General features: G+C 58.9%; 1 protein-coding gene across 2 annotated transcripts; it reads left to right on the top strand.

Moving 5' to 3' along the window:
- The first annotated feature begins 680 nt into the window (after positions 1 to 680).
- Positions 681 to 25,243, top strand: CLCF1 (cardiotrophin like cytokine factor 1). Of its 2 annotated transcripts, none has more exons than XM_061349339.1 (3): positions 681 to 869; positions 20,551 to 20,717; positions 24,742 to 25,243. In XM_061349339.1, exons 1-3 carry the CDS (start codon positions 854 to 856, stop codon positions 25,237 to 25,239), a joined length of 681 nt encoding a protein of 226 aa, XP_061205323.1. In that variant the 5' UTR covers positions 681 to 853; the 3' UTR covers positions 25,240 to 25,243. The 2 variants fall into 2 exon arrangements, with proteins under 2 accessions (XP_061205323.1, XP_061205322.1); XM_061349338.1 differs by lacking the exon at positions 681 to 869 and adding an exon at positions 1,652 to 1,711.
- Positions 25,244 to 26,867: the final 1,624 nt, after the last annotated feature.

The following is a 26,867-nucleotide window of genomic DNA, read 5'->3' as shown; positions in this document are numbered from 1 at the left end:
ACAAAGCTCCTTATTCCGGGGGGGGGGGAACGGGACCCGGTTCCCTTCGCCCCCGTGGCAGCACCCACGGCTGGGGCAGGGGGAGATGGGGACGTTGGGGGGGGGGGGGTCCCCAGGACGGTGCGGGTTTGGAGCGCGTTCAGCCCCCGCGGTTCATAACGGGCCGGGGGGGGGGAGGAAGGGGCCGCGATCACGGCCAAGCTCCCCCCGTTACCATCAGGGTTCGTCTTAACGGGGTCGTCGGATGCGGGACGGCGGCTTTAAAGGGGGTGGGGGTGTGGGGGTGCGCTTTGCGGTGCGGGACCGGGGGGCTTCCATCCGCGTCCACCCTTGAGCCCCGCTTCTGAGTCGCGATCGGAGCCCACCGAGCCCCGACGGCCGCGCTCCCCTCACCTGCAGCCGCCCCGGACCGGAGCACCGGGGTTTTGGGGGGGTTGGGGGGGGAAGGGTTCCGTTTATCCGTGCCCCCCCCGTCGGGACCCCCCCCATCCCCCAAGTTCCCGTCGCTCCTCCCCGGTCCCGGGGGGGCGGTCGGTTTGGGGGGGGGGGGTCAGGCTGGCACCCCCCGTTCCGTTCCCCCCCGTTCCCCCCCTTCCCGTCCGGGCTCCTCCGCACCTCGCCCCGTCCCCCCCCCCCGTTCCCCCCCGTTCCCCCCCCTTCCCCTCCCCGGGGGACCGGGCTCTCGGCGTGCGGCGGCGGCCGCTCTGTGCGTCGGGAGGAGAAGAAGCGAGAAGGGCTCCGGGCAGCAAATGGGAGCCGCGGTCCCGGTCCCGGTCCGGTGTTCGGGACCGCAGCCTCGGACCCGGGCAGCCCCGAGCACGCACCCCCCGCCCCGCTCCCGCTTGTGTCCCGCATGGAGCTGCGAGCAGGTACGAGACCCCCCCCCCCCCTCTTCCATCCCCATCCCGTTCTATCCCCGTTCCCCGCCCGCTAACAAAAGCAGTGCGGGAGCCAGAACCGAAGGGAGGGGGAGAACGGGAAGAGGGGGGGCAGCACCCCAGGATCCCCCCCTTTTTCCTTCCCCCCCTTTCCCGTTCTTTCCCCACCGCACCGAGGCTCGGTTCCAGCTCCCAACCTCAGCACCGGGACCCCGGGGATGGGGAGGAAGGCGAAGGGAATGGGGAAGGGGGGGAAAAGGCCGGGAGAGAAGGCGAAGGAGAGGGGAGGGAATGAATGGAGCCCGCTCTTGTGTACAAACCCCATCAAACGCATTCCTGGGGGCAACCTGGTTCTGCTTAACCCTGGCATCGGGAGAGGGGAAGCGGGAGGGGAACCGAAGGAGGGTGAAAGCGCTCCGGGTTTTATCCTCGCATTCCTGGGCACCAATCAAAGGAGGTGGAAAAGAGGAAAGGAAAAAGGGGGGGGGGGATAAAGCAGCGAACGAAAGCAACCGGAGCATTGGGGGGACCCCCCCCCCCCAAAAACCAACCCCCCCCCCCTTTTTAAACACACCCAGCCCCAAACTTCCTTTGCTTTTTGGCCGCTTCACCCCCAAGCAGCAGAGACCAAAACAAACAGGGACGAGGAGGAGGAAAAAGCCAAGCACCAAACCCAACCCCAAAGCCAAAGCGAGCCAGGGCAGTCGGGCTGCCCCCCCCTTCCCTCCCTCCCTCCCTCCCTCCCTCTCCGCTTGGCTTCCACTCCTTTCGGCCCCCCCAAAACCCCTCTCCCTGCACCCCGACTATGCTAAATGTTACTGGGGAGCTCTCAGGTAAGAGCGGGGCCGGGGTTGGGGGGTGCCTGCGCTCTGTTTGCTATGGGGGAAACAAGGGGACGGGGGGGGGGTGTGCGTTTCCGAGCCGCTGCTGAATTCAATTTGATGCGATTAAAACGGCTTTTGGCATTGATTTAAGGCTCCCCCCCCCCCCCTTTTCCTCTCCTGGTTTGGGGTTTGGTTGGATGGGGTTGGGTTGGGTTCCCCCCCCCCCCTTTTCCTTTCCCCCCTTCCCTCTTTTCCATGCATGTTTGTGATTACCAGGGAGGGAACGGCCGCTGAGCACCGAGAGTTAAAGCCCAGCACTGACAAGAAGGGGAGGAAAACGAAAGCCGTTGGGGTTCAATGGGGTCGGGGAAGCTCCGTTCCCTGCCCCAGGGATTGGGGTTCAATGGGGTCGGGGAAGCTCCGTTCCCTGCCCCAGGGATTGGGGTTCAATGGGGTCGGGGAAGCTCCGTTCCCTGCCCCAGGGATTGGGGTTCAATGGGGTCGGGGAAGCTCCGGTGTTCCCTGCCCCAGGGATTGGGGTTCAATGGGGTCGGGGAAGCTCCGTTCCCTGCCCCAGGGATTGGGGTTCAATGGGGTCGGGGAAGCTCCGTTCCCTGCCCCAGGGATTGGGGTTCAATGGGGTCGGGGAAGCTCCGTTCCCTGCCCCAGGGATTGGGGTTCAATGGGGTCGGGGAAGCTCCGTTCCCTGCCCCAGGGATTGGGGTTCAATGGGGTCGGGGAAGCTCCGTTCCCTGCCCCAGGGATTGGGGTTCAATGGGGTCGGGGAAGCTCCGTTCCCTGCCCCAGGGATTGGGGTTCAATGGGGTCGGGGAAGCTCCGTTCCCTGCCCCAGGGATTGGGGTTCAATGGGGTCGGGGAAGCTCCGTTCCCTGCCCCAGGGATTGGGATCGGAAACGCTTTGCTTGGGGCGCAGCAGCGGGATATGGGGGTGATGGAAGGCACCGAGGGATGGGGTCGTCCCCTTTGGACTCCATTGGGGGTACCCGAGCCCGGCCCCGGCCCCATGCGGGGTTCCCCCATGCGGGAAAACCCCTTAAAAGGTCAAATCCTGGGCGCCGGGCGGCTCCCACCCGGTGGGACCGGGGCTGGGACCGGGACTGGAACCGGGGCTGGGACCGGGACTGGAACCGGGGCTGGAACCGGGGCTGGGACCGGGGCTGGAACCGGGACTGGAACCGGGGCTGGGACTGGGGCTGGGACCGGGGCTGGGACTGGGGCTGGGATCGAGACTGGAACCGGGGCTGGAACCGGGGCTGGAACCGGGGCTGGAACCGGGACTGGAACCGGGGCTGGAACCGGGACTGGAACCGGGACTGGAACCGGGGCTGGGACCGGGGCTGGGACCGGGGCTGGAACCGGGGCTGGTACCGGGGCTGGTACCGGGGCTGGTACCGGGGCTGGTACCGGGGCTGGTGCCGGGGCTGGTACCGGGGCTGGTACCGGGGCTGGTACCGGGGCTGGTGCCGGGGCTGGAACCGGGGCTGGAACCGGAGCTGGAACCGGGACTGGAACCGGGGCTGGAACCGGGGCTGGGACCGGGGCTGGAACCGGGACTGGAACCGGGACTGGAACCGGGGCTGGGACCGGGGCTGGGACCGGGGCTGGGACCGGGACTGGAACCGGGGCTGGAACCGGGACTGGAACCGGGGCTGGGACCGGGGCTGGAACCGGGGCTGGGACCGGGACTGGAACCGGGGCTGGAACCGGGACTGGAACCGGGGCTGGGACCGGGGCTGGAACCGGGGCTGGAACCGGGACCGGGGCACCACGAGGCCGGCGCCCGCTTTGGCCGCGGCTCCCTCGGTGACGCAGGACGGGGGCAAAGCGGAGCGAGCCCCGGGGAACCGGAAAAGCGAGGCCGGGAACCCCGGCTCCTCCATTGCCCTCCCGTTGCCACCGGCGGCACAACCGGTACCGGGGCCTTGCGGGACGGGACGGGACGGGACGGGGGACGCAGAGCGAGCCCCGATTGGGGGCTTTAAAAGGGATCCCACTGCTCTGTTTTGGGGTACCCCCAACCGGGGTCACCCCAACCTCGCTATGGAGCCCGGTCCTATGGGGCCGGCGGCCGGGGCACGGTGGCGGCGCACATCTGGGCTGCATTAAGCGAGCAGCCTCCGAAGGGAAATGCAATGGGTTCTGCTTACAGGGCCGGGCTTAGGGGGGGAGATTTATACCCTGCTAAGTGGCACTGAGCCCCACGGAGCCATAAATCACCCCACATCCCCCCCATGGCAGCACCCGGAGCCTCTGTGCTGTGCTATGGGCACCCCATTGCATAGCATAGGGGGCCATGGGTTGTGCGGCATCAGCAGCACCCCGATAGGGCGCACATGGCACATCTGGGGAGCAGCTGGTTTGGGTTGTGCCGGCAAAGAGCCGGTGGTGCCGGGGCATGGGGCTGGTGGTGATGGGGGTGGCCTGGGTTTGGTTAAGGTGATGTGGGGACACATGGGGCCGGTTTGGGCATCAGGGCATGGCCATAGGGGGTGCTGGTCCCATATTGCTATTGGTGGGTGCTATAGGGACACATGGGGCCGGTTTGGGCATCAGGATGTGGCCATAGGGAGCTGCTGGTCCCATGTTGATGGTGGTGGGTGCTGTAGGGACACATGGGGCTCATTTGGGCATCAGATGTGGGCATAGGGGGCTGCTGGTCCCATGTTGGTGTTGGTGGGTCCTGTAGGGACACATGGGGCTGGTTTGGGCATCAGGATGTGGCCATGGGGAGCTGCTGGTCCCATATTGGTATTGGTGGGTGCTGTAGGGACACATGGGGCTGGTTTGGGCATCAGGATGTGGCCATGGGGAGCTGCTGGTCCCATATTGGTATTGGTGGGTGCTGTAGGGACACATGGGGCCAGTTTGGGCATCAGGATGTGGCCATAGGGGGTGCTGGTCCCATGTTGATGGTGGTGGGTGCTGTAGGGACACATGGGGCCGGTTTGGGCATCAGGATGTGGCCATAGGGAGCTGCTGGTCCCATGTTGATGGTGGTGGGTGCTGTAGGGACACATGGGGCCGGTTTGGGCATCAGATGTGGCCATAGGGAGCTGCTGGTCCCATGTTGATGGTGGTGGGTGCTGTAGGGACACATGGGGCCGGTTTGTGCATCAGGATGTGGCCATAGGGAGCTGCTGGTCCCATGTTGATGGTGGTGGGTGCTGTAGGGACACATGGGGCCGGTTTGGGCATCAGATGTGGCCATAGGGAGCTGCTGGTCCCATGTTGATGGTGGTGGGTGCTGTAGGGACACATGGGGCTGGTTTGGGCATCAGGGCATGGCCATAGGGAGCTGCTGGTCCCATGTTGATGGTGGTGGGTGCTGTAGGGACACATGGGGCCGGTTTGGGCATCAGATGTGGCCATAGGGAGCTGCTGGTCCCATGTTGATGGTGGTGGGTGCTGTAGGGACACATAGGGCTCATTTGGGCATCAGGATGTGGCCATAGGGAGCTGCTGGTCCCATAGTGGCTGTTGCCTGGGTGATGCCACCAATGATGTCAATGGGTTTGGGGCACCGGAACGCGCCCCCACAGCCCTTCAGTGCCCCATAGGCAAACCCTGTGGGTCCGGTGCTGCACTGGGGCCACATCCAAGCTCTCCTCATCCCCACCGGGATGCAGGGAACCGGACCTGGGCTCCTCCCACGGCTCCGCGGTGCCGGCCCCGCGCCGGGCCGGGGTGTGCGTGCGGGGCCGCGGGGTCTGGTTGGGATTAGGGGGCCCCGGTCCCCCCCCCCCCCTCCATGCCCGTGTTTCCATCGCGCCGCTGGGCGGGGATCCCAGGCCCCCCCCCCTGCGGGCTCGCTGGAGTCTCCCGGTATAAACACACGGAGGAGACAGGATGTAAACACTCGGCGCTGCGGGGGGGGTGCGGGGCCATGTGTTGGGGGGGGGGGGGGCTTGGCCATGGGGGGCCCCATTGGGGTCTATGGTGGTGCTGAGGGGGGGAGGATGGGAGCAGGCAGGTGGTACCCATAGGATGGGAGGCAGAGCCCATGGGGGGGATGCTGGGGGGGATGCGGGTGAGAGGGGTTGGGGGCATCGGTGACAGCAATGGGTATGGGGTATGGGAGCAGCTTCATGGCCCCACTATGGGCCCATAGGATGGCACAGTGGGGTTAAAAGCCACAAAGGGCATCAGAGACCCCGATGTTTGGCTATGGGGCACATGAGCATCCTCACGGCCCCACTATGGGCCCATAGGATGCCACAATGGGGTTAAAAGCCACAAAGGGCATCAGAGACCCCAATGTTTCACTATGGGGCACATGAGCATCCTCATGGCCCCACTATGGGCCCATAGGATGCCACAGTGGGGTTAAATGCCACAAGGGACATCAGAGACCCCAGTGTTTGGCTATGGGGCACATGAGCATTCTCATGGCCCCACTATGGGCCCATAGGATGCCACAGTGGGGTTAAATGCCACAAAAGGCATCAGAGACCTCGATGTTTGGCTATGGGGCACATGAGCATCCTCATGGCCCCACTATGGGCTGCTGCTGTGCCCATAGGATGCCACAATGGGGTTAAATGCCACCAGGGACATCAGAGACCCCGATGTTTGGCTATGGGGTATGGGAGCAGCATCATGGCCCCACTATGGGCCCATAGGTTGCCACAATGGGGTTAAATGCCACAAAGGGCATCAGAGACCCCCATGTTTGGCTATGGGGCACATGAGCATCCTTATGGGCCCATAGGATGCCACAGTGGGGTTAAATGCCACGAGGGACATCAGAGACCCCGATGTTTGGCTATGGGGCACATGAGCATCCTCACGGCCCCACTATGGGCCCATAGGATGCCACAATGGGGTTAAATGCCACAAAGGGCATCAACGACCCCGATGTTTGGCTATGGGGCACATGAGCATCCTCACGGCCCCATATGGGCCCATAGGATGCCACAATGGGGTTAAATACCACCAGGGACACCAGAGACCCCAGTGTTTGGCTATGGGGCACATGAGCATCCTCATGGCCCCATATGGGCCCATAGGATGCCATAGCGGGGTTAAATACCACCACCCTGATGACAACGGTGTCTGCCCTTTTCCCATTGACCATCACCACCCCAAACCCTGTGATGCTGCGAAACGGGAAGGGTTGCACTGAGGCTCCTTTATCCCCAGTGCCACAGCCATGATCCCATAGGAGCACTGGGACAGCAGCTCCAGTATTGAGGATCCCCCCCCCCCCCCCTTCAGGCTTTCGGGAAGCTTTGTGGTCACTCCTGACCTCCATGGCTCTGCCCACAGCATGCCCATGGAACAGCTCACCCGGCCCCATGGCGGCATTCCCATCATGGATAAAGGGGGGGGGAGAGATGGATGCCCGTGGTACCCATTGGCGCGCAGTGGTACCCAAGGCCCTCCCCTTGCTGTGGGTGCTATGGGGTGATGCAGTGACCCATGAGCTGCTTACGTGGGTTGGGAGCATCCTGGCCGTGCTCCAGGCTCCGTTTTGGAACCCTCGGGCTCTTCCTTTCCGACGTCACCGGGATCCGGCTCTGCTCCCACCTCCCTGTATGGCTGCTGTTGCCATAGGGATAACGGCAATACCCTGCCAGGGATGGGCTATGGGCATCGTCACTGGTGTGCTATGGACACTATGGTGCCATGACCAATGCTGTGCCATGGCTGCGCCCCAGCCATCGTGGTACTACAGCCACCATCAGTGCTGTGCCATGGCCATGTTCTTGCCATAGCCGTGGCCACCAGTGTGCTGTGATCACCATCACTGTTGTGCCATGGTCATGTCTGTCCTATGGACACAACTGTGACATGGACACTATGGTGTTAGGGCCACCATCACTGCTGTGCCATGCCCATGTGTGTGCTACAGCCACCATGGGGCCGTAGCCACCAGCAGTGCTGTGCCGTGGCCACTACTGTGCCATGGCCATCACCACTGCTGCGCCATGGCCATGTCTGTCCTATGGACATGACTGTGCCATGGCCACTATGGTGCTAGGGCCACCATCACTGCTGTGCCACGGCTGTGTCCTTGCCATGGCCACCGCTGTGCCATGACCATCATGACTGCTGTGCCATGGCCATGTCTGTCCTATGGATCATGTGTGGTGTTGTTTGGTGGTGTGTGGTTTGGTGAGGCCACCATTGCTGCTGTGCCACGGCTATGTCCTTGCCATGGCCACCACTGTGCCATGACCATCATGACTGCTGTGCCATGGCCATGTCTGTCCTATGGATACCACTGTGCCATGGCCACTGTGGTGCTAGGGCCACCATCACTGCTGTGCCATGGCTATGTCCTTGCCATGGCTATGTCCTTGTCGTGGCCACCACTGTGCCATGGCCACCACTGTGCCATGACCATCATGACTGCTGTGCCATGGCCATGTCTGTCCTATGGACATGACTGTGCCATGGCCATTATGGTGCTAGGACCACCATTGCTGCTGTGCCACGGCTATGTCCTTGCCATGGCCACCACTGTGCCATGACTGCCACTGTGTCATGGCCACCATGACTGCTGTGCCATGGCCATGTGTGTCCTATGGATACCACTGTGCCATGACCACTATGGTGCTAGGGCCACCATCACTGCTGTGCCACGGCTATGTCCTTGCCATGGCCACCCCCTCCTCCGCCCGGCCTCTTCCTCATCCTCACTCCCCTGTGCCTCAGCCCCGTGCCCGCAGCAGCCGCGGCTCCATCCCGGTCCCGATCCCGGTTCCCCCCCCCGTCCCCCCCCCCCCCCCATCCATCCGGTCCCGTCCCGGCTGTGTTTGCTTTGGCGCCGGGGCTGCTGCAGATCCCGCCCGGGGGCTGTGGGGGCCGGGCCAAAGCAAACACCGGGGGCGGGTGACTCACCGGAACGTGCCCCCCCCCCCCCGCACGCACGCACGCACGCGGCAGCGCCACCGGCACCGGCTGCGCCCGCCGTGCGTCACACGTGTGTCACACACGTGTCACCGTGCGTCACGTGGGCGCCGCGGGTCAGCACCTGCGCGGCCAGCGGCGGCACGCTTGGGTGAGTCACGTGACTGGGTGGGGCGGGGGGAGGCAGGCACGGGGTAAGGCACATCTGTATGGTGTGTGGGACATGTATGTGGTGTATGGCACATCTGTGCAGGGTATGGCACATCTGTGCGGGGTAAGGCACATCTGTATGGTGTATGGCACAACAGTATGGTGTGTGGCACACCTATGTTTTGAATGGCACACCTATATGGTGTATGGCACAGCTATATGGTGTATGGCACACCTATATGGTGTATGGCACACCTATATGGTGCATATGGTGCATTGCACACTATATGGTGTATGGCACACCTATGTGGTGTATGGCACACTATATGGTGTATGGCACACCTATGTGGTGTATGGCACACTATATGGTGTATGGCACACCTATGTGGTGTATGGCACAGCTATATGGTGCATTGCACACTATATGGTGTATGGCACGGCTATATGGTGTATGGCACACTATATGGTGTATTGCACACTATATGGTGTATGGCACACCTATGTGGTGTATGGCACACCAATGTGGTGTATGGCATAGGTATATGTTGTATGGAATACTAGATCGTGTATGACGCATGTATATGTTGTATTGCACACTATATGGTGTATGGCACACATATGTGGTGTATGGCACAGCTGTATGTTGTATTGCACACTATATGGTGTATGGCACACATATGTGGTGTATGGCACAGCTGTATGTTGTATTGCACACTATATGGTGTATGGCACACATATGTGGTGTATGGCACAGCTGTATGTTGTATTGCACACTATATGGTGTATGGCACACCTATGTGGTGTATGGCACAGCTGTATGTTGTATTGCACACTATATGGTGTATGGCACACATATGTGGTGTATGGCACAGCTGTATGTTGTATTGCACACTATATGGTGTATGGCACACATATGTGGTGTATGGCACAGCTGTATGTTGTATTGCACACTATATGGTGTATGGCACACATATGTGGTGTATGGCACAGCTGTATGTTGTATTGCACACTATATGGTGTATGGCACACGTATGTGGTGTATGGCACAGCTGTATGTTGTATTGCACACTATATGGTGTATGGCACACGTATGTGGTGCATCACAGCCCTGCACACTGGGCTGCCCACTTGCACTATCCATCCCACTCAGACGTGGCGCTTAACATGCTGGTGTGTGCTGCATTGCCTGGCTGCCTGTGCTGCACGCCTGTGGGGTGTACTGCAGGTACAAGCAGAGTGCCGCACACCCATAGGGTGTAATACAAGCATGAGCAGGGTAGTGCATGTGTGAGCAGTGTGTTGGGTTCTTGTAGTGTGTGTTACAGGCACAGGCAGTGTGTTTCACACCCATAGGGTGTATTGCAGGTACAGGCAGTGTTGCACACCCATAGGCTGTATTGCCGGTACAGGCAGTGTTGCACACCCATAGGCTGTATCGCTGGTACAGGCAGTGTTGCACACCCATAGGCTGTATTGCCGGTACAGGCAGTGTTGCACACCCATAGGCTGTATCGCAGGTACAGGCAGTGTTGCACACCCATAGGCTGTATTACAGGTACAGGCAGTGTTGCACACCCATAGGGTGTATTGCAGGTACAGGCAGTGTTGCACACCCATAGGCTGTATTGCAGGTACAGGCAGTGTTGCACACCCATAGGGGGTATCGCAGGTACAGGCAGTGTTGCACACCCATAGGCTGTATTGCCGGTACAGGCAGTGTTGCACACCCATAGGCTGTATTGCAGGTACAGGCAGTGTTGCACACCCATAGGCTGTATCGCAGGTACAGGCAGTGTTGCACACCCATAGGCTGTATTGCAGGTACAGGCAGTGTTGCACACCCATAGGCTGTATTGCCGGTACAGGCAGTGTTGCACACCCATAGGCTGTATCGCAGGTACAGGCAGTGTTGCACACCCATAGGCTGTATTGCAGGTACAGGCAGTGTTGCACACCCATAGGCTGTATTGCAGGTACAGGCAGTGTTGCACACCCATAGGCTGTATCGCAGGTACAGGCAGTGTTGCACACCCATAGGCTGTATTGCAGGTACAGGCAGTGTTGCACACCCATAGGCATTCAGGTACAGGCAGTGTTGCACACCCATAGGCTGTATCGCAGGTACAGGCAGTGTTGCACACCCATAGGCTGTATTACAGGTACAGGCAGTGTTGCACACCCATAGGCTGTATCGCAGGTACAGGCAGTGTTGCACACCCATAGGCTGTATTGCCGGTACAGGCAGTGTTGCACACCCATAGGCTGTATCGCAGGTACAGGCAGTGTTGCACACCCATAGGCTGTATTGCAGGTACAGGCAGTGTTGCACACCCATAGGCTGTATTGCAGGTACAGGCAGTGTTGCACACCCATAGGCTGTATCGCAGGTACAGGCAGTGTTGCACACCCATAGGCTGTATTGCCGGTACAGGCAGTGTTGCACACCCATAGGCTGTATTGCAGGTACAGGCAGTGTTGCACACCCATAGGCTGTATTGCAGGTACAGGCAGTGTTGCACACCCATAGGCTGTATCGCAGGTACAGGCAGTGTTGCACACCCATAGGCTGTATCGCAGGTACAGGCAGTGTTGCACACCCATAGGCTGTATCGCAGGTACAGGCAGTGTTGCACACCCATAGGCTGTATTGCAGGTACAGGCAGTGTTGCACACCCATAGGCTGTATTGCCGGTACAGGCAGTGTTGCACACCCATAGGCTGTATTGCCGGTACAGGCAGTGTTGCACACCCATAGGGGGTATCGCAGGTACAGGCAGTGTTGCACACCCATAGGCTGTATCGCAGGTACAGGCAGTGTTGCACACCCATAGGGGGTATTGCAGGTACAGGCAGTGTTGCACACCCATAGGCTGTATCGCAGGTACAGGCAGTGTTGCACACCCATAGGCTGTATCGCAGGTACAGGCAGTGTTGCACACCCATAGGCTGTATCGCAGGTACAGGCAGTGTTGCACACCCATAGGGGGTATCGCAGGTACAGGCCAGGATGTTGCACACCCAGGATTAGGCTGTATTGCAGGTACAGGCAGTGTTGCACACCCATAGGCTGTATTGCCGGTACAGGCAGTGTTGCACACCCATAGGCTGTTTTACAGGTACAGGCAGTGTTGCACACCCATAGGCTGTATTGCCGGTACAGGCAGTGTTGCACACCCATAGGCTGTATTGCTGGTACAGGCAGTGTTGCACACCCATAGGCTGTATTGCCGGTACAGGCAGTGTTGCACACCCATAGGCTGTATTGCAGGTACAGGCAGTGTTGCACACCCATAGGCTGTATCGCAGGTACAGGCAGTGTTGCACACCCATAGGCTGTATTGCAGGTACAGGCAGTGTTGCACACCCATAGGCTGTATCGCCGGTACAGGCAGTGTTGCACACCCATAGGCTGTATCGCAGGTACAGGCAGTGTTTCACACCCATAGGCTGTATCGCAGGTACAGGCAGTGTTTCACACCCATAGGCTGTATTGCAGGTACAGGCAGTGTTGCACACCCATAGGCTGTATTGCAGGTACAGGCAGTGTTGCACACCCATAGGCTGTATTGCAGGTACAGGCAGTGTTGCACACCCATAGGCTGTATTGCCCGGTACAGGCAGTGTTGCACACCCATAGGCTGTATTGCCGGTACAGGCAGTGTTGCACACCCATAGGCTGTATCGCAGGTACAGGCAGTGTTGCACACCCATAGGCTGTATTGCCGGTACAGGCAGTGTTGCACACCCATAGGCTGTATTGCCGGTACAGGCAGTGTTGCACACCCATAGGCTGTATCGCCGGTACAGGCAGTGTTGCACACCCATAGGCTGTATTGCCGGTACAGGCAGTGTTGCACACCCATAGGCTGTATCGCAGGTACAGGCAGTGTTGCACACCCATAGGCTGTATTGCCGGTACAGGCAGTGTTGCACACCCATTGCAGGCTGTATTGCCGGTACAGGCAGTGTTGCACACCCATAGGGGGTATCGCAGGTACAGGCAGTGTTGCACACCCATAGGCTGTATTGCCGGTACAGGCAGTGTTGCACACCCATAGGGGGTATCGCAGGTACAAGCAGTGTGCTGCCTGCTCCCGGGCTGTATCGCCGGTGCAAGCCGCAGGGGGTACCCCAGGCTCCCCCATCCCGCGGGGGTGTCCCCGGGGACCCTCGTGCGTCACCGGCTCTTGGCCGCTCCCGGCGGCCGCTGACGGGGAGCGGTGACGCGCGCGGGCTCAGCCCGGGGCCGGGTCCATCCCGACCTTGGCCCGCGATGGGGACCCGGCGGAGCAGCGTGGCCCTGTTCCCGGCATCCCCCCCCCCCCCCCATTCCTCCCTCCCTCCCTCCCTTCATCCATGCATCCATCCCTCCCTCCATCCCTCCATGCATCCCTCCATGCATCCATCCCTCCATCCCCCCCTTCCTCCCTTCATCCATCCATCCATCCATGCATGCATCCCTCTCTCCCTCCCTCCATCCATCCCTCCCTCCATCCACCCATTCATCCCTGCATGCATCCACCCCTCCCTCCCTCCCTCCTTCCATCCATGCTACCATCCATCCATCCATCCATCCATCCCTCTCTCCCTCCCTCCATCCATCCCTCCATCCCTCCATGCATCCGTCCCTCCATGCATCCATCCCTCCCTCCCTCCATCCCTCCATGCATCCATCCCTCCCTCCCTCCATCCCTCCATGCATCCACCCCTCCCTCCCTCCATCCCTCCCTCCATCCCTCCATGCATCCGTCCCTCCATCCATCCCTCCCTCCCTCCCTTCCTCCATGCATCCATCCCTCCCTACATCCATCCATCCCTCCATCCCTCCCTCCATCCCTCCCTACATCCATCCATCCCTCCATCCCTCCCTACATCCATCCATCCCTCCATCCCCTCCCTACATCCATCCATCCCTCCCTCCATCCCTCCCTCCATCCATCCATCCCTTCCTCCATCCCTCCATCCCTCCCTCCATCCCTCCCTCCATCCCTCTATCCCTCCATCCCTCCCTCCATCCCTCTATCCCTCCATCCATCCCTCCATCCATCCATGCCCCCCCCCAGGCCCCTCGGTCCCCCCTTGCCCCCGTGCTGGTGGCTGCGGTGCTGGCGTGCCCAAATATAACCCAGAGCGGCGTTCCCGGCGGGAATGCCATGAGCCGCGCTCGCTCCAGACCATATAAAGGATTGTTGCTGCAGCGCATGGGGGGGAGCCCGGAGGGGTCAGATCCCACACCCCCATAGCCCCCCCCTGCACACCAGCATCACCCCGGGATAACGGGGCTGATGGAGGGAGCTGCTTGGGATAACGGGGCTGATGGAGGGAGCTGCTCCGGGATAACGGGGCTGATGGAGGGAGCTGCTTGGGATAACGGGGCCGATGGGGAGGGGGAGCTGCTATGGGATAACGGGGCTGATGTGAGGGAGCTGCTATGGGATAACGGGGCTGATGGAGGGAGCTGCTATGGGATAACGGGGCTGATGGAGGGGAGCTGCTCTGGGATAACGGGGCTGATGGGGGCTGCTATGGGATAACGGGGCTGATGGAGGGAGCTGCTCTGGGATAACGGGGCTGATGAGAGGGAGCGTGCTATGGGATAACGGGGCTGATGCGGGAGGGAGCTGCTTGGGATAACGGGGCCCGATGCGGGGAGCTGCTATGGGATAACGGGGCTGATGGAGGGAGCTGCTTGGGATAACGGGGCTGATGGGAGGGGGAGCTGCTATGGGATAACGGGGCTGATGGAGGGAGCTGCTATGGGATAACGGGGCTGATGGAGGGAGCTGCTTGGGATAACGGGGCTGATGGAGGGAGCTGCTCCGGGATAACGGGGCTGATGGAGGGAGCTGCTATGGGATAACGGGGCTGATGGAGGGAGCTGCTATGGGATAACGGGGCTGATGGAGGGAGCTGCTCCGGGATAACGGGGCTGATGGAGGGAGCTGCTCCGGGATAACGGGGCTGATGGAGGGAGCTGCTTGGGAGGATAACGGGGCTGATGGAGGGAGCTGCTCCGGGATAACGGGGCTGATGGAGGGAGCTGCTCCGGGATAACGGGGCTGATGGAGGGAGTTGCTCCGGGATAACGGGGCTGATGGAGGGAGCTGCTATGGGATAACGGGGCTGATGGAGGGAGCTGCTCTGGGATAACGGGGCTGATGGAGGGAGCTGCTATGGGATAACGGGGCTGATGGAGGGAGCTGCTATGGGATAACGGGGCTGATGGAGGGAGCTGCTTGGGAAAACGGGGCTGATGGAGGGAGCTGCTCCGGGATAACGGGGCTGATGGAGGGAGCTGCTTGGGATAACGGGGCTGATGGAGGGAGCTGCTCCGGGATAACGGGGCTGATGGAGGGAGCTGCTATGGGATAACGGGGCTGATGGAGGGAGCTGCTTCGGAGATAACGGGGCTGATGGAGGGAGCTGCTCCGGGATAACAGGGCCGATGAGGGGGGCTGCTCTGCGGGATAACGGGGCTGATGGAGGGAGCTGCTATAGGGATAACGGGGCTGATGGAGGGAGCTGCTTCAGGGATAACGGGGCTGATGGGAGGGGGAGCTGCTCCGGGATAACGGGGCTGATGGAGGGAGCTGCTCCGGGATAACGGGGCTGATGGAGGGGAGCTGCTCCGGGATAACGGGACGGTGGCGGGAGCTGCTCCGGGATAACGGGGCTGATGGAGGGAGCTGCTATGGGATAACGGGGCTGATGGAGGGAGCTGCTCCGGGATAACGGGGCTGATGGAGGGAGCTGCTCCGGGATAACGGGGCTGATGGAGGGAGCTGCTTGGGATAATGGGGCTGATGGAGGGAGCTGCTATGGGATAACGGGGCTGATGGAGGGAGCTGCTCTGGGATAACGGGGCTGATGGAGGGATCTGCTTGGGATAACGGGGCTGATGGAGGGAGCTGCTCCGGGATAACGGGGCTGATGGAGGGAGCTGCTCTGGGATAATGGGGCTGGTGGAGGGAGCTGCTCTGTGTACCTACAGCTGGGGTGTCTCTGTACCTACAGCTGGGTGTCCCTGTACCCATAGTGCCCATGACCACAGCCGAGGTGTTCCTATACCCACAGAGAGGCTATCCCCATGCCCACAACTGAGATATCTCTATACCCACAACTGAGATGTCCCTATACCCACAACTGAGCTGTCCCTATACCTATAACTGAGATGTCCCTATACCCACAACTGAGGTGTCCCTATACCCATAACTGAGCTGTCCCTATACCTATAACTGAGATGTCCCTATACCCACAACTGAGGTGTCCCTATACCCACAACTGAGATGTCCCTATACCCATAACTGAGATGTCCCTGTACCCATAACTGAGATGTCCCTATACCCATAACTGAGATGTCCCTATACCCACAACTGAGATGTCCCTATACCCACAACTGAGATGTCCCTATACCCATAACTGAGATGTCCCTGTACCCATAACTGAGATGTCCCTATACCCACAACTGAGATGTCCCTATACCCAGAACTGAGATGTCCCTATACCCATAACTGAGATGTCCCTATACCCACAACTGAGATGTCCCTATACCCACAACTGAGATGTCCCTACACCCATAACTGAGATGTCCCTGTACCCACAACTGAGATGTCCCTACACCCATAACTGAGATGTCCCTATACCCACAACTGAGATGTCCCTATACCCACAACTGAGATGTCCCTATACCCATAACTGAGATGTCCCTATACCCACAACTGAGATGTGCCACTATACCCATAACTGAGATGTCCCTATACCCACAGACTGAGATGTCCCTATACCTATAGACTGAGATGTCCCTATACCCATAACTGAGATGTCCCTATACCCACAACTGAGATGTCCCTATACCCATAACTGAGATGTCCCTACACCCATAACTGAGATGTCCCTATACCCACAACTGAGATGTCCCTATACCCGTAACTGAGATGTCCCCATACCCGTAACTGAGCTGTCCCTATACCCACAACTGAGATGTCCCTATACCCACAACTGAGATGTCCCTATACCCACAACTGAGATGTCCCTATACCCGTAACTGAGATGTCCCTATACCCGTAACTGAGATGTCCCTATACCCGTAACTGAGATGTCCCTATACCCATAACTGAGATGTCCCTATACCCACAACTGAGATGTCCCTATACCCACAACTGAGATGTCCCTATACCCATAACTGAGATGTCCCTATACCCACAACTGAGATGTCCCTATACCCACAACTGAGACATGTCCCTATACCCACAAGCTGAGACTGTCCCTATACCCACAACTGAGATGTCCCTATACCCGTAACTGAGATGTCCCTATACCCGTAACTGAGATGTCCCTATACCCACAACTGAGATGTCCCTATACCCGTAACTAGAGATGTCCCTATACCCGTAACTGAGATGTCCCTATACCCACAACTGAGATGTCCCTATACCCGTAACTGAGATGTCCCTATACCCACAACTGAGATGTCCCTATACCCGTAACTTGAGATGTCCCTATACCCACAACTGAGATGTCCCTATACCCGTAACTGAGATGTCCCTATACCCACAACTGAGATGTCCCTATACCCGGAACTGAGATGTCCCTATACCCGTAACTGAGATGTCCCCCTATACCCGTAACTGAGATGTCCCTATACCCATAACTGAGATGTCCCTATACCCACAACTGAGATGTCTCTATACCCGTAACTGAGATGTCCCTATACCCACAAGGGCTCGGGGATGTGTCCCTATACCCGTAACTGAGATGTCCCTATACCCGTAACTGAGATGTCCGCCTATACCCGTAACTGAGATGTCCCTATACCCACAACTGAGATGTCCCTATACCCGTAACTGAGATGTCCCTATACCCGTAACTGAGATGTCCCTATACCCATAACTGAGATGTCCCTATACCCACAACTGAGATGTCCCTATACCCACAACTGAGATGTCCCTATACCCATAACTGAGATGTCCCTATACCCACAACTGAGATGTCCCTATACCCACAACTGAGATGTCCCTATACCCACAACTGAGATGTCCCTATACCCACAACTGAGATGTCCCTATACCCGTAACTGAGATGTCCCTATACCCGTAACTGAGATGTCCCTATACCCACAACTGAGATGTCCCTATACCCGTAACTGAGATGTCCCTATACCCGTAACTGAGATGTCCCTATACCCACAACTGAGATGTCCCTATACCCGTAACTGAGATGTCCCTATACCCACAACTGAGATGTCCCTATACCCGTAACTGAGATGTCCCTATACCCACAACTGAGATGTCCCTATACCCGTAACTGAGATTTCCCTATACCCACAACTGAGATGTCCCTATACCCACAACTGAGATGTCCCTATACCCACAACTGAGATGTCCCTATACCCGTAACTGAGATGTCCCTATACCCACAACTGAGAGTGTCCCTATACCCATAACTGAGATGTCCCTATACCCGTAACTGAGATGTCCCTATACCCACAACTGAGATGTCCCTATACCCACAGAGACTGAGATGTCCCTATACCCATAACTGAGATGTCCCTATACCCGTAACTGAGATGTCCCTATACCCACAACTGAGATGTCCCTATACCCACAACTGAGATGTCCCTATACCCATAACTGAGATGTCCCTATACCCACAACTGAGATGTCCCTATACCCACAACTGGGGATCTGTCCCCTATACCCACAACTGAGATGTCCCTATACCCACAACTGAGATGTCCCTATACCCGTAACTGAGATGTCCCTATACCCGTAACTGAGAGTGTCCCTATACCCACAACTGAGATGTCCCTATACCCGTAACTGAGATGTGCCCTATACCCGTAACTGAGATGTCCCTATACCCACAACTGAGATGTCCCTATACCCGTAACTGAGATGTCCCTATACCCACAACTGAGATGTCCCTATACCCGTAACTGAGATGTCCCTATACCCACAACTGAGATGTCCCTATACCCGTAACTGAGATGTCCCTATACCCACAACTGAGATGTCCCTATACCCGTAACTGAGATGTCCCTATACCCGTAACTGAGATGTCCCTATACCCGTAACTGAGAACTGTCCCTATACCCATAACTGAGATGTCCCTATACCCACAACTGAGATGTCCCTATACCCACAACTGAGATGTCCCTATACCCGTAACTGAGATGTCCCTATACCCGTAACTGAGATGTCCCTATACCCACAACTGAGATGTCCCTATACCCGTAACTGAGATGTCCCTATACCCGTAACTGAGATGTCCCTATACCCACAACTGAGATGTCCCTATACCCGTAACTGAGATGTCCCTATACCCACAACTGAGATGTCCCTATACCCGTAACTGAGATGTCCCTATACCCACAACTGAGATGTCCCTATACCCGTAACTGAGATGTCCCTATACCCACAACTGAGATGTCCCTATACCCACAACTGAGATGTCCCTATACCCACAACTGAGATGTCCCTATACCCGTAACTGAGATGTCCCTATACCCACAACTGAGATGTCCCTATACCCATAACTGAGATGTCCCTATACCCGTAACTGAGATGTCCCTATACCCACAACTGAGATGTCCCTATACCCACAACTGAGATGTCCCTATACCCATAACTGAGATGTCCCTATACCCACAACTGAGATGTCCCTATACCCACAACTGAGATGTCCCTATACCCACAACTGAGATGTCCCTATACCCACAACTGAGATGTCCCTATACCCGTAACTGAGATGTCCCTATACCCGTAACTGAGATGTCCCTATACCCACAACTGAGATGTCCCTATACCCGTAACTGAGATGTCCCTATACCCGTAAACTGAGATGTCCCTATACCCACAACTGAGATGTCCCTATACCCGTAACTGAGATGTCCCTATACCCACAACTGAGATGTCCCTATACCCGTAACTGAGATGTCCCTATACCCACAACTGAGATGTCCCTATACCCGTAACTGGGATGTGTCCCCTATACCCACAACTGAGATGTCCCTATACCCGTAACTGAGATGTCCCTATACCCGTAACTGAGATGTCCCTATACCCGTAACTGAGATGTCCCTATACCCATAACTGAGATGTCCCTATACCCACAACTGAGATGTCTCTATACCCGTAACTGAGATGTCCCTATACCCACAACTGAGATGTCCCTATACCCGTAACTGAGATGTCCCTATACCCGTAACTGAGATGTCCCTATACCCGTAACTGAGATGTCCCTATACCCACAACTGAGATGTCCCTATACCCGTAACTGAGATGTCCCTATACCCGTAACTGCAGATGTCCCTATCCATAACTCGAGATGTCCCTATACCCACAACTGAGATGTCCCTATACCCACAACTGAGAATGTCCCTATACCCATAACTGAGATGTCCCTATACCCACAACTGAGATGTCCCTATACCCATAACTGAGATGTCCCTATACCCATAACTGAGATGTCCCTATACCCATAACTGAGATGTCCCTATACCCATAACTGAGATGTCCCTATACCCACAACTGAGATGTCCCTATACCCATAACTGAGATGTCCCTATACCCACAACTGAGATGTCCCTATACCCATAACTGAGATGTCCCTATACCCATAACTGAGATGTCCCTATACCCACAACTGAGATGTCCCTATACCCACAACTGAGATGTCCCTATACCCATAACTGAGATGTCCCTATACCCACAACTGAGATGTCCCTATACCCATAACTGAGATGTCCCCATTCCCAACCTGAGGCATCCCCGTGCTCCCATTGGGGTCTCCCCACCCCAGTGTGCTGATTCCCCGTGTCCCCGCAGGAGACTCTTGGGGGGTCCTCACGTTCCTTTGTGCCGCGCTCTGCCACCTGCCCGCGCTGCCGGCGCTGAACTGCACCGAGGAGCTGGGCCCCGGCCACTCCATCCAGCAGACCTACGACCTGACCCGCTACCTGGAGCACCAGCTCCGCTCCCTGGCCGGCACCTACGTGAGTTGGGGCACCTGAACCCTACAGCAACAATGGGAACAGGGGGGGGGGTCCTCTTCATCATCCCTGTGCGCATCGCATCGCATTGCATCCCACCCGGAGCTGATGCACGCAGCGTGTGTGTGTGTGCCACTGTAATGGGGATGGGATGGGATGGGATGGGATGGGGATGGGATGGGATGGGATGGGATGGGATGGGATGGGATGGGATGGGATGGGATGGGGATGGGATGGGTGGGATGGGATGGGATGGGATGGGATGGGATGGGATGGGATGGGATGGGTGGGATGGGATGGGATGGGGATGGGATGGGATGGGATGGGATGGGATGGGATGGGATGGGATGGGATGGGATGGGATGGGATGGGATGGGATGGAGGGACAAACATCATGGGGTTGCACAAGGTGGAGCCCCCCCCATAGGAAAGGGGATGGAGTGGCTGCCCCATTGCCAGCAGCCAGGGATGCCCCTACCTGCATGTAAAGGAGGGTGTGCAGGTGGGTGCATGCGTGTGGTGTGCACTGGGGGGATGCATGCACGTGTGCCTGCACATACATGTACATCAGAGTGCCTGCATCCCTGTACCCCCATCCCTGTGCCCACACACACGTGTCCATCACTGCCCCCATCCCTGTACCCACACACACGTGTCCATCAGTGCCCCATCCCTGTACCCACACACACGTGTCCATCAGTGCCCCATCCCTGTACCCACACACACGTGTCCATCAGTGCCCCATCCCTGTACCCACACACACGTGTCCATCAGTGCCCCATCCCTGTACCCACACACACGTGTCCATCAGTGCCCCATCCCTGTACCCACACACACGTGTCCATCAGTGCCCCATCCCTGTACCCACACACACGTGTCCATCAGTGCCCCATCCCTGTACCCACACACACGTGTCCATCAGTGCCCCATCCCTGTACCCACACACACGTGTCCATCAGTGCCCCATCCCTGTACCCACACACACGTGTCCATCAGTGCCCCATCCCTGTACCCACACACACGTGTCCATCAGTGCCCCATCCCTGTACCCACACACACGTGTCCATCAGTGCCCCATCCCTGTACCCACACACACGTGTCCATCAGTGCCCCATCCCTGTACCCACACACACGTGTCCATCAGTGCCCCATCCCTGTACCCACACACACGTGTCCATCAGTGCCCCATCCCTGTACCCACACACACGTGTCCATCAGTGCCCCATCCCTGTACCCACACACACGTGTCCATCAGTGCCCCATCCCTGTACCCACACACACGTGTCCATCAGTGCCCCATCCCTGTACCCACACACACGTGTCCATCAGTGCCCCATCCCTGTACCCACACACACGTGTCCATCAGTGCCCCATCCCTGTACCCACACACACGTGTCCATCAGTGCCCCATCCCTGTACCCACACACACGTGTCCATCAGTGCCCCATCCCTGTACCCACACACACGTGTCCATCAGTGCCCCATCCCTGTACCCACACACACGTGTCCATCAGTGCCCCATCCCTGTACCCACACACACGTGTCCATCAGTGCCCATCCCTGTACCCACACACGTGTCCATCGTGCCCCATCCCTGTACCCACACACACGTGTCCATCAGTGCCCCATCCCTGTACCCACACACACGTGTCCATCAGTGCCCCATCCCTGTACCCACACACACGTGTCCATCAGTGCCCCATCCCTGTACCCACACACACGTGTCCATCCCTGTGCCCCATCCCTGTACCCACACACACGTGTCCATCAGTGCCCCATCCCTGTACCCACACACACGTGTCCATCACACGGGAGGTGCCCTCAGCCGGGCCCGTTTCTCCCCCCCCCCCCCCCCCGCAGGTCCCTGTTTGCTCTCCCGTGCCCCTGCCCGACGGCACCGCCCTGCCCCTGGGCTCTGCGGCTCCCATGGGTGCAGCCGTGCCCCAGGGCAGGAAATGGCTCAGGAGCACTGGGTGTGGGCAGGGAACAGAGCGGGTGCAGGCAGGGAGCAGGGTGTAGGGAGGGGGTACAGGATGGGTGCAGGCAGGGAGCAGGGTGCAGGCAGGGGGACAGGATGGGTGCAGGGGGCAGCCTGGGTGCAGGGTTTAGGCACGGTGCAGGGTGCAGGCAGGGTGCAGGGTGCGGGCAGGGTGCAGGGTACAGGACACAGTCATGGTGCAGGGTGCAGGATACAGTCAGGTTGCAGGGTCCAGGCAGGGTACAGGCAGGGTCCAGGCAGGGTCCAGGCAGGGTCCAGGCAGGGTACAGGGAGGGTGCAGGTTACAGGATACAGTCAGGGTGTAGGCAGGGTGCAGAGTACAGGCAGGGTACAGGGTACAGGCTACAGTCATGGTGCAGGGGACAGGATGGGTGCAGGGTGCAGACAGGGTGCAGGGTACAGGATACAGTTAGAGTGCAGGGTGCAGGCAGGGTGCAGACAGGGTGCAGGGTATGGGATACAGGCAGGGTGCAGGCAGGGTGCAGGGTGCCGGTATCTGCCATCCCTTCCCACTGGCTCCTCCATCCCTGCCCTGCCGTGCCCTTGGGGTGCTGGCAGTGACGAGGGTGGCTCCACCTTGGGGTTGGGGTTAGGGTCAACCCCCCCATGAGTGCCTCTGGGTGGGCACGGGCAGGGGTGGGATGGGGATAGGGATGGGGATGGGGCCAGAGAGGCAGGGCCATGGAGGCAGGGAGATGGCACCTTCCCCTCTGGGGACAGGGAGCCTGGTAGGGACATGCGATGGGCAAGGAGGGACATGGGGACCTGGGACAGGGTTGTCAGGGGGACCCGGAGACATGGGAGGAGGGGGCTGTATCCAGACTGTGGGATGTGGGGACCTGGAACATGGGGGGCACTTGCACCTGGGGACATGGAGAGGAGGACACAGACTGGGACCAAGGTGGGCAGAAGGATGTGGGGACCTGTGACAAGTAGGACATGGGGATGGGGACACGGTGGGCAGTGGGGAATGAAGACCTGCAAAGAGGGGGCCATGACCAAACGGGGGACATAGAAGCCTGGGACATGGTGGGTATGTGGGGGACAGGGGGACATAGAGACCTGTGATGGGGGGACATGGAGACGGGGGATGTGGGCAGGTGGACATGGGTACCAGAATGAGGGGGACATGGATACAGAGGGTTTGGACAGGGGGACATGGGTACCTGGATGAGGGGGACATGGATACGGGGATGTGCACAGGGGGATGTGGGTACCTGGATGAGAAGGATGTGGGTACCTGGATGAGAAGGATGTGGGTACCTGGATGAGCAGGGGGGCATGGGTACCTGGATGAGAAGGATGTGGGTACCTAGATAAGAAAGATGTGGGTACCTGGATGAGAAGGATGTGGGTACCTGGATGAGGGGGACATGGACACAGGGGATGTGCACAGGGGGACATAGGTACCTGAATGAGAAGGATGTGGGTACCTGGATGAGAAGGATGTGGGTACCTGGATGAGGAGGACATGGATACAGGGGATTTGGACAGGGGGACATGGGTATGTGGATGAGAAGAATGTGGGTACCTGGATGAGGAGGATGTGGGCACCTGGATGAGGGGGACATGGATACAGGGGATTTGGATAGGGGGACATGGGGATGTGCACAGGGGGACATGGGTACCTGGATGAGGGCGACATGGGTACCAGGATGAGGAGGACATGGACACAGGGGATGTGCACAGGGGGACATGGTTATGTGGATGAGGGGGAGGTGGGTACCTGGATGAGAAGGATGTGGGTACCTGGATGAGGGGGACATGGACACAGGGGATGTGCACAGGGGGACATGGGTACCTGGATAAGAAGGATGTGGGTACCAGGATGAGGAGGACATAGACACAGGGGATGTGCACAGGGGGACATGGGTACCTGGATGATCAGGACGTGGGTACGAGGATGAGGGGGACACTGCCAGAGGTTGCAGGAGGGCCACAGCAACCCCATACGAGCAGAACACAACCACAGCCACCTCACTGTTGCCCCCCATCACCCCCATCCCCCCCCTTTCCCATCCCTTCCAGCTGAACTACCTGGGCCCCCCTTTCAATGAGCCTGACTTCAACCCCCCGCGCCTGGCCCGGGCCGAGCGGGTGCCCAGCGCCACGGTGGACCTGGAGCTGTGGCGGGGCCTGACCGACAACGCCCGCTTGGCCGCCAACTACCGGGCCTACAGCCGGGTGCTGTGCTCGCTGCGGGCGCTGGACGCGCAGGGCACGGCCGAGCTGCGCCATCGCCTGGGCCACTTCTGCTCCAGCCTGCAGGGCTTGGTGCTGAGCATCGCGGGGGTCATGTCCTCCCTCGGGTACCCGCTGCCCGCCGGCCCCCCGGCATCGCCCCACGGGACCCCGGTGCAAGGCGGGGGGGGGCCCCCCAATGACTTCCTGAAGAAGATGGATGATTTCTGGCTGCTCAAGGAGCTGCAGACCTGGCTGTGGCGCTCGGCCAAGGACTTCAACCGGCTCAAGAAGAAGGTGCCGCCGGCAGTGGTGACGCTGAGGATGGAGGCGAGGGGGTTCTGAGCTCGCCGCGGCGCTGGGGTGGGGATAGGGCTCCAAAGCGCAGTGGGAACCTCGCTGTGGGTTAGGGGGGGGCACTCAAAGCGGTGCCAATGGCACCCCAGTTCTGTTGCCATCACCAGAGAGGGTGCCACTGCTGGCATCCCCATGGCCCCTGTGTCACCACGTTGTGCCTTGTGGGGTGGGGTCCTGAAGCTAAAGTGTCACCAAAGTCACCCCAAAGCACCCCTCCATCATCGCTGTGCCTTGTGGGATGGGGCTCCGACCCCAAAGCACCACCAGCATCATCACCAAAGCACCTCTCCATCACCACTGTGCCTTGTGGGATAGGGCTCCAACCCCAAAGTGCCACCACCACCATCACCACTGTGCCTTCAGAGATGGGGCTCTGACCCCAAAGTGCCACCAGCACCATCACCACTGTGCCTTGTGGGAGGGGGTCCTGAACCTAAAGTGCCACCAAAGTCACCCCAAAGCACCCCTCCATCACCACTGTGCCTTGTGGGATGGGGCTCCGACCCCAAAGCACCACCAGCATCATCACCAAAGCACCTCTCCATCACCACTGTGCCTTCAGAGATGGGGCTCCAACCCCAAAGCACCACCAACACCATCACCACTCTGCCCTGTGGGATGGGGCTCCGACCCCAAAGCACCACCAGCATCATCACCAAAGCACCTCTCCATCACCACTGTGCCTTCAGAGATGGGGCTCCGACACCAAAGTGCCACCAGCACCATCACTACTGTGCCCTGTGGGATGGGGCTCCGACCCCAAAGTGCCACCAGCACCATCACCACTGTGCCCTGTGGGATGGGGCTCTGCCCCCAAAGCGCCACCAAAGCCATTCCACAACCCCACCACCACAACAGTGCCTTAAGGGATGGGTCTTTTGACCCCAAAGCGCCACCAAAGCCACCCCATAACCCCACCATCATCACAAGTGCCTTAAGGGATGGGTCTCCTGACCCCAAAGTGCCGCTGCAGACACCCCACAGCCCCTCTGTCACCACATCGTGCCTAAAGAGATGGGTCTCCTGACCCCAAAGTGCCACCACAGGCACCCCACAGCCCCATTGGAACCCACCACGTCGTCCCCACCACCACACTGCGCCCAGCCCCTCATCCCTGCCCCATATCAATGGGGCTGACCAGGGCAGCAGCCTCCCCGCTCCCCACCCCGCAGCAGCAATAAGCCCCACCCCCAAGTGCTATAGGGTGCGTGCAAGCCCCGCCCACCCAAAACGGACCAATCCCCTTCGAGCATCGGTATAAACCCCGCCCCCTACAATAGGCTCCGCCTCCCTGCTACCCAAGCCCTGCCTTTCCCATGGTTGCTTAGCGACCAACAGAGGGAGCGCGGGGGAGAGGCGTGGCTTGGGGGGGTGCGGCGGTGGGCGTGGCTTACGCGGGGGGGCGTGGCCTGTGTCCCGGTGCGTCTGTGCGTGTTTATTTATTGGAGATGTTATTTATTGGGGTATTTATTGCAGAAGATCTATTCTTGTATGAACGAATTAAAGCCTTTCTCCAGCAGCCGCCCCGGGCCGTGGGTAGGGACCAGGGTGAAGGGGCAGCTCCCATGGCTGCGGGATGGGGACCCCGTGGTACCCCGAGATGGGGATGGGATGCT

The sequence above is a fragment of the Neopsephotus bourkii genome, unplaced genomic scaffold (assembly GCF_033783945.1).
Source record: "Neopsephotus bourkii isolate Nb327-2 ecotype Australia unplaced genomic scaffold, CSIRO-AGI_Nbou_v1 NB_409, whole genome shotgun sequence".
Taxonomy (NCBI): domain Eukaryota; kingdom Metazoa; phylum Chordata; class Aves; order Psittaciformes; family Psittacidae; genus Neopsephotus; species Neopsephotus bourkii.
This window is presented reverse-complemented; position numbering and strand designations above follow the sequence as displayed.